The 16,548-nt window shown below is 40.6% G+C and overlaps 1 protein-coding gene across 2 annotated transcripts in view; it reads right to left on the bottom strand.

Moving 5' to 3' along the window:
- Positions 1 to 16,548, bottom strand: part of LOC117520851 (protocadherin Fat 4) — a 278,309-nt gene that overhangs the window by 85,392 nt on the left and 176,369 nt on the right. For both annotated transcript variants that reach the window (XM_034182185.1, XM_034182186.1), the window contains exons 3-5: positions 9,688 to 9,949; positions 6,656 to 7,006; positions 3,015 to 3,937 (exon numbers count right to left, since the gene is read on the bottom strand). In XM_034182185.1, the coding sequence (XP_034038076.1) occupies positions 3,015 to 3,937; positions 6,656 to 7,006; positions 9,688 to 9,949 (1,536 nt within the window). The remainder of the gene's footprint in view (positions 1 to 3,014; positions 3,938 to 6,655; positions 7,007 to 9,687; positions 9,950 to 16,548) is intronic.

Raw genomic sequence — 16,548 nt, 5'->3', positions numbered from 1 at the left:
GTAATGAAAGTCACACACATGGAAAAAGTCACATGACTGTTGTTTGGAGTCCAAATACTGCAACTAAACCCAGGAAACAGGATACAGCTTATAAAAACAATCAAAGTTTATGATGATTTTATATGTATTTATATATTTATATTTTAAGTATATATATATATATATATATATATATATATATATATATATATATATAATATTATAAAAAAAATGCTCGACAAATTAACTCCAGACGTAACTAGAATAACACCTTGCTGTTGTGTTTTTGATCAACACCAGAATTTTAACTGTTTTGGATTTGTAAAATACTCAAGAACTTCTTTTTGTCATTTTTCACTCATTCATGAACACTTGAGAGTTGAATTAACAGCAACACTGTTAAGATGTGACATCATAGTCCATTGAAATAAACAGCAGAATCACAACATTTTACACTCAAATGCCTTAACACAAGAAATGTAATACTGAAACATTTGCTGGTTCATAATTTGGTGCTAAATAAATAAAGTTAATTGAACTAACTACCAATTATTGGCATTAGGCATTGTGACAACCAGTGGGAGGGGAGTTGTAGGGGGGTGCCCTGCCTCCCCCTTGTAGAGAATGTTTTAATAGGTTTTGGATGCACATATATTTGCTGTTTTATTTAAAAGAATACTTCTATTATTATTATTACTATTATTATTATTAAATATAAAATAATGTCACCACTGACTTACTAACTGGCTAAGTCTTTTGAGCCTCATCTCATTTCCATTTCATCAAGTCAACTTTCTCACAGCTACAGACCATCATAAATGGAATTTAGGTTTCAAAAACACTTCTAACATCAAACTTTTATTAATGTCTGTAAATGTTGCCACAAAACAAAACATTCACCCAAACTGTAACCATTAATAATAGCAACGAAAGACATTATTGCTTGAGAGTTTTCCCAGAAAACCAATTCTGTTTCTCTACCAATATCAAAGGGAAAATACAAGATATACTCCAATGACTGACTCCAATGATTTACTGATGCAATAAGCCAAAACATTAGATCAGTATGGGCAATGATACTGATCTTGTTGCATGTATTGGGTATCAAACAGATGTCACCAATCTAATGAAAACACATTCTTTCAAAAATAAAGAATAAGAAAAGTCATAAAATCCCTGTGGATAAATCCCTTCTAACCTAGTCAAAATTCACCCAAATAAAAATACATAAAATATATGTTTTAATAAATGAATTAAATTAAGTTTTTGAATTATATAAAATCTCCCAAATAGCAATGGATAACTTGGGTTAGTCATAGTATTCATGAAATATGAGTTGGCAAGTAAATATATATTTTACTACGATCACAGCAATTTCTGTTGTGATCATATTATTATAATATAATATAATATAATATAAAATAATTATTATTCAAGCAATTGGAAAAATACAGAGAAACTTGTTCCAAGGTCTTTACAAATTCTATATATTTAATCCAGTTGCAGTTTATAATTAGTAAATGCCATCACTGTGTTGCAGCACCATTTCCTTACTTTAATAAAGTTACATTCTACAATGTCGTATAATAGGCTTAGGTGTTAGGCCATGAGCCAAATTTCTCCATTGTGAGCAAAAGTATTTATAATGTGCTTTTAATAAAAGCATGTACTTGTGGTGGCTGAGGACCTGAGTGAGGGGAGTGCCTTAAAGCATGATGGATTTAACTGTTCAAACATCTTGAAAACTCCCTAGTATCACAAAACATCATGCCAATGGGTGAATATTAGCTGAAAACTCACCAGTGCCACATAATGTGATGCAAATAGGCTAATATTAACATTAAAACCCATTAGCATCACATAAAGTGATGCTAACTGGCTAATGCTAGCATGAAACATCACTAGAATCACATGAAATGATGTAAATGAGCTAATATTAGTTTAAAAACACACCAGTGTCATATAATGTGATGGTAACGGGCTAATTTTAGCTTAAAAACTTGCTAGCATCATATTTTGTGATGGTAACAGATTAACGCTAGCATGAAAACTCATTTGCATCACTTAATATAATGCTAACAGCCTAAAGGTAGCATGAGCTGAGAACCTCTACTGTGAGCAAGAGGATTTAAAATGTGCCTCAGAAAAACAATTAGATTGTCATTTTTGTCAGCCAACATGTCAAATTTCCTGAAGATGTGTCTTAAAATTTCTCTCAGCAACATTCTAATTCTAAGTTTGTTTGGTTTTCAAAGTTTTTTTTTGTTGTTGTTGTTGCTGGATAGACTAACATAGACAGAGAATTACCGTTTAGATATGTGCTGTGAGGGAAATGTTAGCTTTGCTTCTCCTACACTACTGGATTCACACAACCACACAAATTTAAATTTGGGAAAATACAGAGTCGCTACCGTTTTCTATTCACCACTCTACTGAAACATTGAAGGCAAATGACTGCACTGTGCTCCATGGCAGTGTGAAAGTAATTGTTGAGGCAGGGAAGATCATTACCAGTTCATTCTGTCTAATCAGACCTTTCCAGCCGGCTCAGGGAGACTACAAAGAACCGCACAAATTTCTCTGCCCCTCCGGCTGGTCTGGAGATTAAGTACAGACACTGTGGGCATTAATGGTTTCTTTGTATGAAACTATTAGACAGTCGGATTTTTCCCCTTATGCTGCAGCATTTAACTACCGCAAGTCAACCCAAATTCACTGTGGGCGCCCCAGCCCTTCCTGCACTTCATAGCCACAGAAAGAGGCACTGCCAGGTTAGCCTACAGATGTGTGGTCTTATGTGGTAAACCCACCAAGTCTGCACAACACATAACTGGAGCCTCATTTCATTGAAAGGTACACCAGGGGGAAAACAACGGAAGTGAAGTCATGGCTCATGTAGTAAACAGGGGGTTAGGACATGAACTGCGTTGTCGTGCATTTCATATTTTAGTGAGATCCTATGAAAGTGAAGAAGATCCTGTTTGTTCATGAAGTTAATGGCATTTCACAGAAAAGAAAAAAGATCAAAGACTGACCTGGAGAATGTTTCGTGGTAGGTTCTCCATGTTCTCTTCAACATTCACAGTGTAAGGCGAGAGCTCAAACACGGGCGAGCAGTCGTTGACATCCAGCAACACAATGTTGACTGTTGCCCGGTCTGTCCTCGGGCTGCTGCCTCGATCGGTAGCTTGGACCACCAGTGAGTAAGATGTCCTCACCTCACGGTCCAGCTGTTTGGCAACCGAAATCATCCCTGTGACAGAATCAATTCTGAAATCAGAGTTAGTGTTGCCCCCTGAAATAGAAAACCGGATCTGCCCATTGCTGCCCTCGTCTGCATCGCTGGCAAAAACCTGGATGGCGTCAGTCCCTGTCAAAGTGTCCTCCTCAATCTCTATGTCGTAGATATTCTGTGAAAAGCTTGGCGTGTTATCATTGACATCTAGAACCATCATAGTCACATCCATGGTTGAAGACAAGGGAGGTTCACCTTTATCTGTGGCTATGACTGTGACAGTATAGTTGGAAAGCTCCTCCCGATCAAGTTCCCCAACCAGTCTGACATCTCCATCGATTGTTCCGATGCTGAACTTATTGCCAAAAGGTCCTCGGAGGGAGTACTCGATGTAACTGTTGGGACCGCTATCAGCATCTGCGGCTTGGGCAGTAAAGACAACCGTATCTACGGGTGTGTTCTCCTGGATGTAGGTCATCTTCTGGGATATGAATGTTGGTGGGCAGTCATTGACATCCAGGAGAATGATTGATACCTGGGCAGTGCTGGTGAAGCGGGTCACAGGAGGCGGAGCCATGTCGTTGACAGTAAGGACCAAGTTATAGAAGGATTGGGTTTCCCTGTCCAAATCCTTCTTACTCTGGAGGATTCCATCCTTGGTGATTTCGAATTGGCCCTGGGGGTCACCGGATGCAATGCTGTAGAAGAGCTCAGCATTTGTACCTGGAAAACAAAAGGTACTCAGATCAGAAGACACCTTTTGCTGTGTTTTTCTGCACTAATCTGCCCTCTGCTGAATTTCATGCTCCAAATTGAGCATTTGTCTGTTTATTTGTTATTTCCTTAATGTTAAGGTCATTGGACTCAAAAGTCACAATACTGTTTTGAACTAATTTGCATAAATACAGCACATATATGAGGGTCAATGGAGAAGTTTTGAGGTTTTGAGGTTTGAAGTTTTTTGACCCAGAAAAAGTAAGGCATGGTTTTCCATCATTTGCATGCTAAGAAACCAACATTTCTTGAGATTGTATAAAGTTTTAACTCACTGGGTGCAATGTTGAGAAATACTGGTTGAGGTCAAATTTGTCAAGGGTTAGTTGGGGTCTGCCTACTCCCCCTAGGTCCTTTGGCCAATTTTAACCAAACATGGTATGTGGATGAAGAATGACCCTGGAATTTCCCTGAAAGTGTTCGTATAGGCAAAGTTCAAGGGCAACCTTCTTGATTTTAAACCCATTTGGGAACAAACTTGGCTGTAGGTGGATTTTGGAATTGGTCAACCAAAGGTCAGTCATTCAAGAGAAGGGCACTTGGGCACAAGTCAGATTTATGTTGCTGAATAAGATGATAACATCATTATTGATGCCATATGTTACTTGTTTGCCATAGAGCCTACAGTTTTCATGTCCACAGGTACTATTGCCAAGTACTTTTTATACCCTGATATCGAATGCATTAATATGTACAGTACTTGTTAAATATATGTCTGAATTACCCTCTTATATGTTATCAACATCCATTTCCACAAATTGTAAAGGCACAACAGCTGGAGCGCTGCCTGCTGCTGTTGTCCTCGTGGGCGGTCTATTTGTGGAACTTGCCGGACTGCTATCAAAAGAGAAACAGCACTGCAAACCACTTCCTAAAGCGATAGTGCAGTCGTGCAGTTTCAGAAATCGCCCAAACAATTGGAACATTTATTTAAATGACATAACTACAGCATAATCGAATGGATGGATGGAGGAAAGTATGCAACCTTGAAATGTGGCCCAAAGCACATGGCTTGCCACCCATGGGGAGCTGACATAAGCTTAAACAGGAACGTCTGTAATTGTATTCACGTGGAAACCGCCGGCACCTTCCCACACCGCAGTGTGTATTCTCAGTACACAAGTCAGCGCTTATCAACAAAACTACTTCCACCTGAGTTTAGGCTTCGCCGTCTGCAGACAGAAGGTCTGAGGGTCAGAGGGGTCAGGGCTAGGAAGGAGGAAGCATACAAGTGTGTGGACGAGGCGGCCAGATTGTGAGGACAGCGCAGGAAGAAGCCAGACTCTGGTCGAGAACTACACAGCAGATTTCCCAGGAATGTAGGTCACAATGTCCACATTAGGCCCAGATGAAGCCATAATTACAGCAGAGAAGAGGAGCGCTGAGCGCTCAAATACCACATGGCACTTCAGACACACTAAACCCACCACCTGAATGCAGAAATAACTGAACTTCAAGCCAACGTAATCACACACTGAGGATGTTTTACGTCACCGGAATCATTTGTGTGTTATGCAAAATCAAAATGAAAAATAAACACAGGCTCAGAATGTCTCACTACCACAACCAAAATGACAGGTTGACATGAAATTCATTTTGGCACAGCTTCCTCAAATTTACAGAATATTAAAGTACAGTACTGCTTAATAGATGATCCTTGAAAGTCTGGGGAATTAAAACCAAAGTAATAACACAAGTAAATACTGGCCGGTTTCTAAATAAACAATATTCCAAAAGTGGACAAATCAGCCGAGTTTAATTCAAGTGTCACATCTAAACTGGAGTGAAGTCAAGTTAACCAATAAATATCACAATGTGGTTAATCTGTAATACATTGTAGCAGTACAAAGTAATAGTACCTTAATGACCATGACCTTCACCCAAATATTTGATCTTTGGCTGACCTTGCCAGAGCAGTTCTGGAATCCACTTAAGTGTGCGCACATTTTCAACCAAACTGGGTTGATAAACAAATCCTGAGACCTGAATTAAGAACAATTTTAGAGCTGAGCTTCACTGATATAGCAAGTTTGGTAGAAGTCAGCTAAAGGACTTGGGATGAGGTAAACTCTCAGGCAAATGATGGGGGGAAACCTAAATGTTGACCTTTTGACCCCAATAACCTTGACCCCAATGACTGACCTTTAGCAAATTTGTCCTCATCAGAGCAATTCCAGAACCCATGTCCATCTGTGTTCCATGTTTGGTACAAATCCAAGTACAAAACCCACATTTTAACTTTTGAACCCAATGACCTTGACCCCAATGATGGCTCTTTGGTAAGTCTGATCTTGCCCGGACAACTTCAGAACCCACCTACATATGTGTGCCAAGCTTGATGGACATCGGAGTGTAAATCTAAATTTTGACTTTTGACCCAATGACATTGACCCCAATGATTGAATTTTGGCAAATTTGATCTCATCTGAGCAATTAAAGGACCCATGCCCATATGTGTTCCGCGTTTAGCACAAATCCAAGTGTAAAACTTAAATTTTAAACTTTGATCCCAATGACAATTTTACAAAACAAGCACTTTAAGGTCAATTCTGTGGTTGACCGTCATCCAAATATGAAGTTTAGTGGAAAACAGACTGAGGACCTGTGAGGAGTCGAAGAATCAATAAACTTTTTGGTTCTTCCATGTAATTTCTGCCGGGTACGTACCGTCATCAGCGTCACTGGCCCCGACAGTGACGATGCTGGAGCCAGGCGGCAGACTCTCTGACACAGAGGCACTGTACACGGTGGTGTTAAAGATCGGCGGGTTGTCGTTGACATCCAGGACATTGAAATAAACCCTGACAACACTCGCTTGTCCGCCGCCATCCTGGGCCTTCGCGGTCAGAATATAGTACTGCTGCATTTCAAAGTCCAGTGAGCGTGTCACGTTGAAAACTCCCGTCACCGGATTCAGAAGGAAGGTACCGTCCTCGTCATCTTCCTCCAGCGAGTAAGTGACCTCGCCGTTCACCCCTGAGTCAGAGTCGCTGGCCAGAATCGCTGCCACGATGGAGCCTGTGCAAGGCAACACGGTAACATAAAGGCACCATTTAAGGTTTTACTGCCTTATAGCACAAAATGACACATCTGTGGGGGGTTATTAAAGTTATTCATGAACACCAATAAGTCAGTGATGGCTTTGCCAGTGACTGAAATTAATGAGTTTAAAACTTAATTCCTGGCCTCCGGTCTAATGACAGTGAACCTCCTCGAGTTAATATTCAGCTCATGACTTTTTACAGTGTGTAGTATTTATATGCATTTGTCTCTTAATTGTCTCTCTTGTAAGTTCCATACAGGCTCCGAGGCCCATTTGTGCCGGTGTTTATCCCCAGATTCCGTACCATAAAGCAGATGAGGGTCTATGACTCCTCCTGCACAGGACACCAGTCCAACAAGTTACTACCTCATTGTTTGGATCATGGTACCAAATATATAGCAGGATGTACTGAGACAAAGCAGATTAACCCTAACCCTAACCCTCTTGTCCAAGTACACAGGTACTGTAGCATAACCAGGTATTGAACACAGGTCTACAGGTTAGCCCCAGGCCCAGTTCACACTGGCGGCCAAGTTCTCATGTATCCCATTTTGGGACCCCAACTCCACACCCTCTGATCTAACTTCTCTCACTCTCCTGTAAGTGGTGCAGCGAAAGCAAAGGAGGTTCTTGTCAGTTTGGTGTAAATCCTGTTGATTTTGGAGTAAGTCAGATGTCCTTTAAAACTCTTAATTCTTTCCTTTCACATTAACATTTGTCAAAAACAGGAGGCATAAAGGAAACTGAAGACCATCTGGAGACGGAATCTGTCTCGTTTGAGAACCAAAATGACTAAACACTGATCCACAACTTCTTTTTTGACATTATCCAAAATGTTACTATTTTTTCCCCCCTGTACAGTGAATTACATGAATATATGTGCAACTCTTTATGAGTTAGCTCAGATCCTTGAAGACTCAGGATTCAGGGCCAAATCCCGTTGATCTTGGAACAGAATTAAATTGATCCACGGTTACTCCCAACAGCTTATAAAACCTTCAATCAGACTGATGGCACTTGAGACAAATGTCCAAAATGTTGAACATTGCCTAATTTATCAGTAGCAAATAATCTGTGCAATAATTTAAAACTGAGATCCAGGTGGTCTTGGAAGAGGACTGCCATGGGGGGATTAATCCAAACAAAGTGTTTGAGTTATGCACAGAAATGTTTCCGACCGATTATCAAGCAGTTTTTTGTCATTTGAGGCACATGGAACTTATCTCAGTACTCTCTTCTAGCACACAGGCTGGGAAGAGACAAAAATAGATATTCTTTAAATGTATTACACATGATTTGCTCCTTAGTGGTTTGGGAGCTCCTTAAATCCTGAGCCAAGTTGTGTTTGGCTTAAATTTCATTTTGTATCAAGGTATGGCACAGAGTATGAATCCTAAATCAATGATGCTTCAAAAACATTAAAAAGGTTTCTAAATATCAAATACATTATGATAAAGAATCCTCAGCATTAAAGACTAAACAAAGGTATTTTGATTCGGTGGTTCAAACACATTACTGCCTTTGATATGACTGTCCTTTGAAGCGAAAGACATAAATAGTGTCCAACATGGAAATTACTGTCATTATCACAGAAGCTAATCCAAAAAGTTAATAAAATACAAACTTTCTAAAGTCTAAACTGCTCCAAAAACAAGTTCAAAGTCCATAGTTTGCTGTTAAGTCATAAGATATTAGCTTAGTATGCTGCCATGGAAAAGCTAGCTCATTGATAACTTACCTACCAGCTAGCTAGTCCACGACAGCATGTTAGGCTAATTGAGATGTAATTCACTCAAAAATAGTTTGTTGAAGTTTTCAATGAGTGAATGATGTATTCTAATAATCATTCACGAGGCCAATGTCAGTGTACTGCCCTGAAAAAATTATCTTTACCAATGCCTAGCATGTTTGCGTGGCAAGACTGAGAGAATATACAGCCTCCCAGTGGTGGACACAGATAACCTAAAAATTAGCTGCAATAACTGTTAATCTGTTAAGTTTTATTATAGAAATTTAGATTTGGATTGGTATTTTGGCTCTAAAATCTTGAAAACTGATCTCAAAGAACTAAAATGTTGTTGCAGAATAAACATGGAGGCTCCCAACAAGCTTTAGCACCCCAAGATCTGATGCTAATCAAAATGTTATTGTATGAATGTATAAATGTATTGTATGTAAAATTTTAATGATTTAATGAAATTAAACAGAAGTTTTCAATACAGCACAGAATTTATTCACAGTGCAGAAAATATTCAACAAATAGTAAATATTAAGCAATAAAAATACATATGAAAAATAATATTCTAATGAATGCAATTTAATAATAATCTAATCTAGCCTATCCTAGCGGTCACTGCTCAAGAAGCAGGGTACACCCTGGACAGGCCGCCAGTGACCATTAAAGTTTGTTCAAAAAATGTTAGCTGACATAAAGTCAGCAGAAGTGATTGAACTGAAAGCTAATTGGTCCTCTACTAGTTTCCAAAGATGGTTGAAAAGGTAATCTACTCATGAAAAGGTTAGCTAATTGAATTTGCTGTCAGCTGAAGTGTGGCCACCACTGCAAACCGGGTAAAATATATTTACTTTTATTTTTCTAAGACTGATATATGGTTGCTTTCATGTTGATTCTGCGTTATGTTAACCTGGACTTTACCTGGTGTCGTGTCTTCGGGGATATCAAACGAGTATGTAGCACGTGAGAACTTGGGGATGTGGTCGTTGACGTCTTTGACGGTGATGTTCAGCCTCATGTCAGACGACTGTTTTCCATCATCAGCACGTACCAGAAGGGAATATTTTGAACGGCGTTCCCGATCCAGCTTCTTGGTGGCAATCAGATCGCCAGATTCAGGGTCAATCCGAAAACTATCATCAGCCCCACTGATGATGGTATATGTCACAAGAGCATTTGGACCCTAAGGTGAAAGAACAACAAACTGTTAATTGTCAGCAAAACAGCTGCAAAGTTTTATAGGTTACAGAGTTAGAGAGAGTACATAATACAGCAAATATAGGAATATAATTTAGTCTGCAGCACACATTTATATTTGATGGATGAATGTAACCCGAGCCAAGCATATTTTCCTGCAATCTTCTTGAATCTTTGTCCCAACTATTCTCAGGGAGCAGAGCAAAATAAATGCCAGTAGGTTAAATGTACTTGTTGTTGAACTTTGTTTCCGAAGTGAGTTCTCAGGCCAAGAAGAAGTAGGGCAACGTGATTACAAGCATCAAAGCAACTTTATCGAGTGGGAAATCAGTTTACCCCATGCTACTCTACTCAGGAGCAACTCCTTAAGGGCAAGGCTGGCGGTCTCAAGAATGAAAACAAATCACAAGATGACAACACAGAATATGAATTAAAAACAATATTTTCCTCAGAGTCTCAATGACACTCTCCTGCGTAAAAGGCAAGTGGTCTCTGTGTATGTGCATGAGTGTGTATAACTTCAATCACAGAGAAACTGGGGAGAGCGGACATTTGCCGTTGGGTATGCTTATGTGTTTTGGGTCAAGGATGAACGCAGCGAAAACGCAAAGTTGATGTGACTCATATTTTTGGAGAAATTAGGGATATTAGGGAACAACAGTGAACAATAGACATTGATAATTAAATTTTGGACTCACACGCCATTCCAGCAGGGGGCGGTAAATCATCTAGTGGCCTCTGTGTATGTGTGTGTGTGTGTGTGTGTGTGTGTGTGTGTGTGTGTGTGTGTGTGTGTGTGTGTGTGTGTGTGTGTGTGTGTGTGTGTGTATAATGTCGATCACGGAAAATGTGGGGAGAGCTTATATTTGCCGTTTGGTATGCTTATGTATTTTGGGTCAAGGATGAACGCAGCGAAAACGCAAAGTTGATAGGACTCATATTTTGGGAGAAATTAGGGATATTAGGTAACAACAGTGAACAATGGATGCTGCTATCACCATTAATCACTCTCTGGTAACCAGATAAGCTCTGAACAAAGGAAATATCTCAAACATGACATCAACTAAATGTGCCATTTAATAAATACAATTATTCACAAAAATTTCTCATTTTATTTCTTGCACTTTCAGTTAAAATCGTGATAGAACTTTTGCATAATTGCAAAATGACAGCTACCTATTTTATAAAAACTACCCAATCCAGAGCCCGTGGGACCCCATGGGCAATGAGTTAGTTTCTATATTAATATGTCATATCTTTACACAGTGTTCCAGACAAATATATGTCTGACATGCAAAAAGCTAAGATTGTTCTGAACATTTTCATGTGCACCACATGAGCATTATATATAAAGAAAGTACCTTAAAATGGGAATTTCTTAAGGAATAGTAAAATCAATAAAATACCCTTTGGGCTCTAAGGAGTAAGATGGGTCAAGACATTTTGGGGACTTTTGTCTTTAGAAATGATAAAGGTTTGGGAGCATGCACACCACAGGACTGCCCTGGAGCATGGGTAGCAACAACCCAGACAGACACTGGGACCTTTCAAAAGTAATAGTCTCTGTGCTGCAACACTGTGAAAATTGAACATTCCATTGGCCTTTTCCAGTAATTATGGTCCTCAACACAGAGGCACCTGCATACTGGATCACAGAAAAGAAAAACAGGCCAAAACACTGGCACAGACATTCCCTTACTATCCAAGTGATCACCAGAATCTGCCAGACTCATCGTTCACACAAAGTCATCCAGCAGTAACTAAGGATCTCCAGAAGAGGCAGAGAACCTTTCTTTGTGTGTGATTTTCCAGCTAACGTGCTCACTGCAGGAGTAACACCATTCCATACATGGTTTTACTTTCTACTCAGTATGGCAGCTCATTTGCTGCTCGTTTTCTGCAGCAGAACTTCTGAGGTTCATCTTATGTTTGGACTCCGGCACTTCACTGTCTTTAGATCTTTGTTGTGACATTCTTGACTTCTCCCTCAACTTTTCTTTTCCATTTGTGTGTATGTGTGTGTACTCTCAGCCCTGCAGCTTCATTCCCTTTAATGGGGATTGGCGGGGCATTTACAGATGCTAATTAGAAACAATTGGCACATATTTTCCGTTTACGACAACAACAGAACACAGGTGCAAACAACCCTGCATTGTAAGACTTTTCTGTGGCGCGTTCTCGAAAACAAAGGAACAGACTTAAAGGTTCAACCCACCTGTGACGACACACTGTCAGACACACCCCGCCACACTCCGACACAGTCGGTCCACGATGCACCCCGTCCCCGACACGTTTGACTCAGGGACATGTATTGTAAGTGTATGGCAGTGTGTCTGAAGTTTTTAAAAGGCGCACCACGAATACAACATAATTTGATGATTTTATGGAAGTGGCGGTTGTTGTGTTGTTAACCTCTTTTAAAACAGCGTGCACATATTACTATGGGACGACTGAGGAAGAGGTTCAACAGAAGAGGGAGAGAAGAAAGCAGAGAAGAAGACAAGCGCTGAGTGAGACAATAGAGGAAGGACCGGGCATGATGCTACGCATTTTACAACACACAAGATCGGCGCTACACACACACACACATACACACACACACACACACACACATACGTATATACGAGGTCTGTCCATAAAGTATCATACCTTTTTATTTTTTTTTAACTATATGGATTTGATTCATATGTTTTCACATCAGACAAGCTTGAACCCTCGTGCGCATGCGTGAGTTTTTCCACGCCTGTCATTGACGTCATTCGCCTGTGAGTACGCCTTGTGGAAGGCGTGGTCCCGCCCCGTTGTCGGATTTTCATTGTCTGGAAATGGCAGAATGATTTGGGGGTTTTTTCCATCAGAATTTGTTCAGAAGCTGTTAGAGACTGGCACCTGGAAACTATTCGAAAAATTTATCTGGCTTTCGGTGAAATTTTTACGGGCTTCACAGAGAATAAGGTCTGGTAGTACAGCTTTAAGGACCCCTTTAAGGACGCTCAGCGCGCTGCGCTGCGAGCTGCGACGACGCGGCACAAGCCACCAGACCATTTCTGAGCTGATGGCTCTGTGGATACGAGTATATATATATATATATATATATATATATATATACAATATATCCAACTGCGCGCCCATCGCACGATCTCTGTGGTAATCCAACAACACGCTGCCACGCTGTCCTTTTGTGTGGCCAGGAGAAAATTCTTAAAGAGCATGTTTCCTCTCCCAAAAGCATAGATCCGGTCATGTTTGTGGTTTGTGCCATGGCGTCACATCGTGCCAGGCTAAGCTAAGATGCTACATGCAAGACGCCAGAACATGGCGACGAGTGGCCGCTGTTAACAGAACAACTGGACGTGGACCAGCTTCACCGTTTGTGTTACTGGCCAAGCTGAACTAAACCGATGGCTAAGCTAAGCTACGGGCAACAGACAACTGGGTTCTGGTGAAGCAACACTGTTTTCCTGTGGGTAAAAAAAGACAGCAGCACCACACAGTGGAACAATAATTCTAAGTCTCTCTGTGTGAACACAGCAGGAGTGAAATCAGAGACACCACTTTCACATATGTAATCATTATTATTCAATCTTCATGAAACGTATCCAATGTTGTTTTGTTTTGTTTAGTTTTTTCTGAATACACTGTGGGTTACAAACAGGTGAGATGGACTTTTGTTGATCGCAAAATACAAGAATTTGATTTGAAACCCAAATTAAAGCCATATTACATTTGGAGACAAAAACAGCCCCGACTGACAGTGTGTCCTGGAGTAAGACATGAAGTGGACTGACCTTCAGACAGGTAATAGACAGCACCTGAGGTTATGTCACTTTCCCGGCTAAAAATAGCTCTGAATCTGTGCGCATTTTTCATATGCCGTACGGCTAATTTTACTTTTATTAGCTACATCAGGACTCACACAAATTAAAGAGTTGGAAGTAATGACTCATAATCTGGTACATGATTTTTTAACAGATAGTGTTGATGGGGTGGGAGGTGGTTTCACCCCTTTAAGATGCGTTCACGTCTACCTGGCTTGGTCTGGATGGTTGGATTTTTCAGGTTGTTGCTAAACAAAGCAGTAGGTGGGACCATGGTCTGGACAAAAGGACCAACATTTCGTCCGGTCAAAAGAGGTGGTCCCGGGCTGGGTCAAACTGAACCACGGTCCGGTTCATTTACAGTTTGAAAACTCTAGTTGGACAGTTCAAACTTTCGGACCAGTTACAGAAAGCTGAAACAAGGTATCATCACTCACTAAACAGTAAAAGAAGAAAAGAAATGAAAGTAGTAACAAATAGGCGTGGTAGCACATGGGGAGAGGAGGAGACCAAGGCTGTGTCCCACTGCAGGGCCTGCATCCTTCTTAGGCTGCATCCTGTGAAGATTTGGCTTTCTGCAACCGCTGAGGCTAAAACAAACATTTTGAAAGTGAATGATCATTTTTCTCTTGTGTCATTGCGGCTTGACAGCTGCGTGTGAAAAGCTACAGTGGGCGTAACCCATAGTTCAGTTAATCATTTTTAATACTTATTTATACTTTACTTAGAAACATTGCTTATTTAAAATTGTACATATGGAGGCTGAAATTATCCATTTTGCCTTGAAAAAACAATCAAACAAACAAAAAAACTCAAGGTATTGGGCAACAAAGGATACACCTGATGTATCCTTCCTTTCAAGTGAAGAGAAGTCTGCCACCGTTGGCCACAGTCCAAGGAGGTTGAAAATGAAACAGCCTCGTCAAACCACTACGATGTGTGCGGCCAATGAATGCAGCCTTTTTTCACTGAAAAGGAAGGATACACCTGTTGTATCCTTATATCCGTTGACCACATTCCAAGGAGTCTTTGGAATGATGCAGCCTAGTCATACCACTATGATGAATGCAGCCTTAAAAGGATGCAGCCCCTGAACTGTGAGACAGTGCCTGTTTTTAACTGTGATTTGGTCATAAGAAGAAGCCAAATTCAATATGAAAAGATGCACAATTTTTTTTTCCATTCAAATGGAAAAAACTGATACATTGAAAACAAGCCAACATCTCACACGGGCATGTAGACAAACCAAACTATGTCAAGCATAAGCAAATGCAGCTGACACAGATGATGAAGATAGAACACAAGTCTTGAAAACGTCTTTAGTGTGAACTGCAATGTAAAGCAAATAACTGCATCATAAGTATGAAAACATGAACTTTGTTACAAATCTTGTTCTAGACTGTCAGATGTCAAAATGCCCTTCGGAAGACATTGTTGATTATGGCCCAATGTTCTACCAAAACTTATCTGGAAGAAGAACAGCCCCATCAGAGAGAAAGACACAAAGAAACAGACATTTAATGGCGATGTTCCATTGAGACTTGCTCTTAATCTTTGAACTTTTGGTGTCTGTGGTATAGTGTTCCTCTGTAAATGCGACTAATAGCTCCCCGGTTACATTGGAAGAGCACAAGCGCCACGACACATGTGATACTTAGAAAGGCTTTGGAACGGGAGAGGGTGACTGAATGTGATATGACAACTGAATGAGCCTGATGACAGAGCTCGACTTTTATATCTGTGACAAAGACAATAGCAGATCAGACCAACTGTCTCTCCGAGCTTCTTCTGCCAAAAAAGAAAAAGCAACATCAAAAGCCAGCACTTTTCAGCGACATGAAGCAACAGCTTAAGTTACGGGCTGGTTAGGAGTGAATCCAAAAGAGACTTTCATCTGCGCCTGATGTTTGCCTGCTGCTGTTTGATCCTAGCAGGACAATGGTACGGCTTATGAGGAGAGGCGCTGCATTAATCCATTCATGCACCTGCAAACCAACACGTTCACTGCCCAGCTAGACACTGGTGCTCGCATTACAAACTGCTTTTAAAATATACTTCCACTGGCTGTAATAGCAGCATTAAATCCAAGTGGAGATTTGAGGGGATAATGTTAGACGCTGGAGTCGTGGTCTTCACAAGTCCAACTGGCTGATGTGGAGGCACGTTCACATTACCGGTTGCAGTGACCTCACTCTGATTTCTTTCCATTTAGCTGACAATGTAAATACTGCCATAGCAACCAGGGCCTGCTGTTGTCAGCTCAAAGTTTCATCCAGCTTAGCTACGTCTGCCTTTGGAATCATTGCACCACATTGGGTTCGAGTGGACTCAAGTGCATTAGAGAAACTATGGTCTCTTATTATGGGTGCAGGAAAAATAGTTTCTTGTGCAATTTGGTGCTGCCAATGTGAATGTTGAGTCCGTTTGGCTCAACCACATTCTGTGTTGGATCTAATTACCCAGTCCCTTTATGACAGCAGGTCCCACTTCACAACTTTTTCCATCAAACCCCAATTTAAAAGCGGAAAAGAAATCCACCCTTCTGCATAAATGCTAATGTACCATTCAGCCCTAGCATGGCAGTTATTCGGCAATCCTGAAGTTGATATCATACGTCTGAGTTCACGACTCGGTCCAATCTCTTTCCTGATGCTTGTTTTATGGCAGATCATAAAACCATGTCTTTCTGACCTTGTCTGAGATTAGGTTCAGTAACAATGGGGCGGATGAGGACAGATTGTGGCTCCACTCATCTGAGGACCCTGCT

Source organism: Thalassophryne amazonica, chromosome 11 (assembly GCF_902500255.1).
Source record: "Thalassophryne amazonica chromosome 11, fThaAma1.1, whole genome shotgun sequence".
Lineage (NCBI taxonomy): Eukaryota > Metazoa > Chordata > Actinopteri > Batrachoidiformes > Batrachoididae > Thalassophryne > Thalassophryne amazonica.
This window is presented reverse-complemented; position numbering and strand designations above follow the sequence as displayed.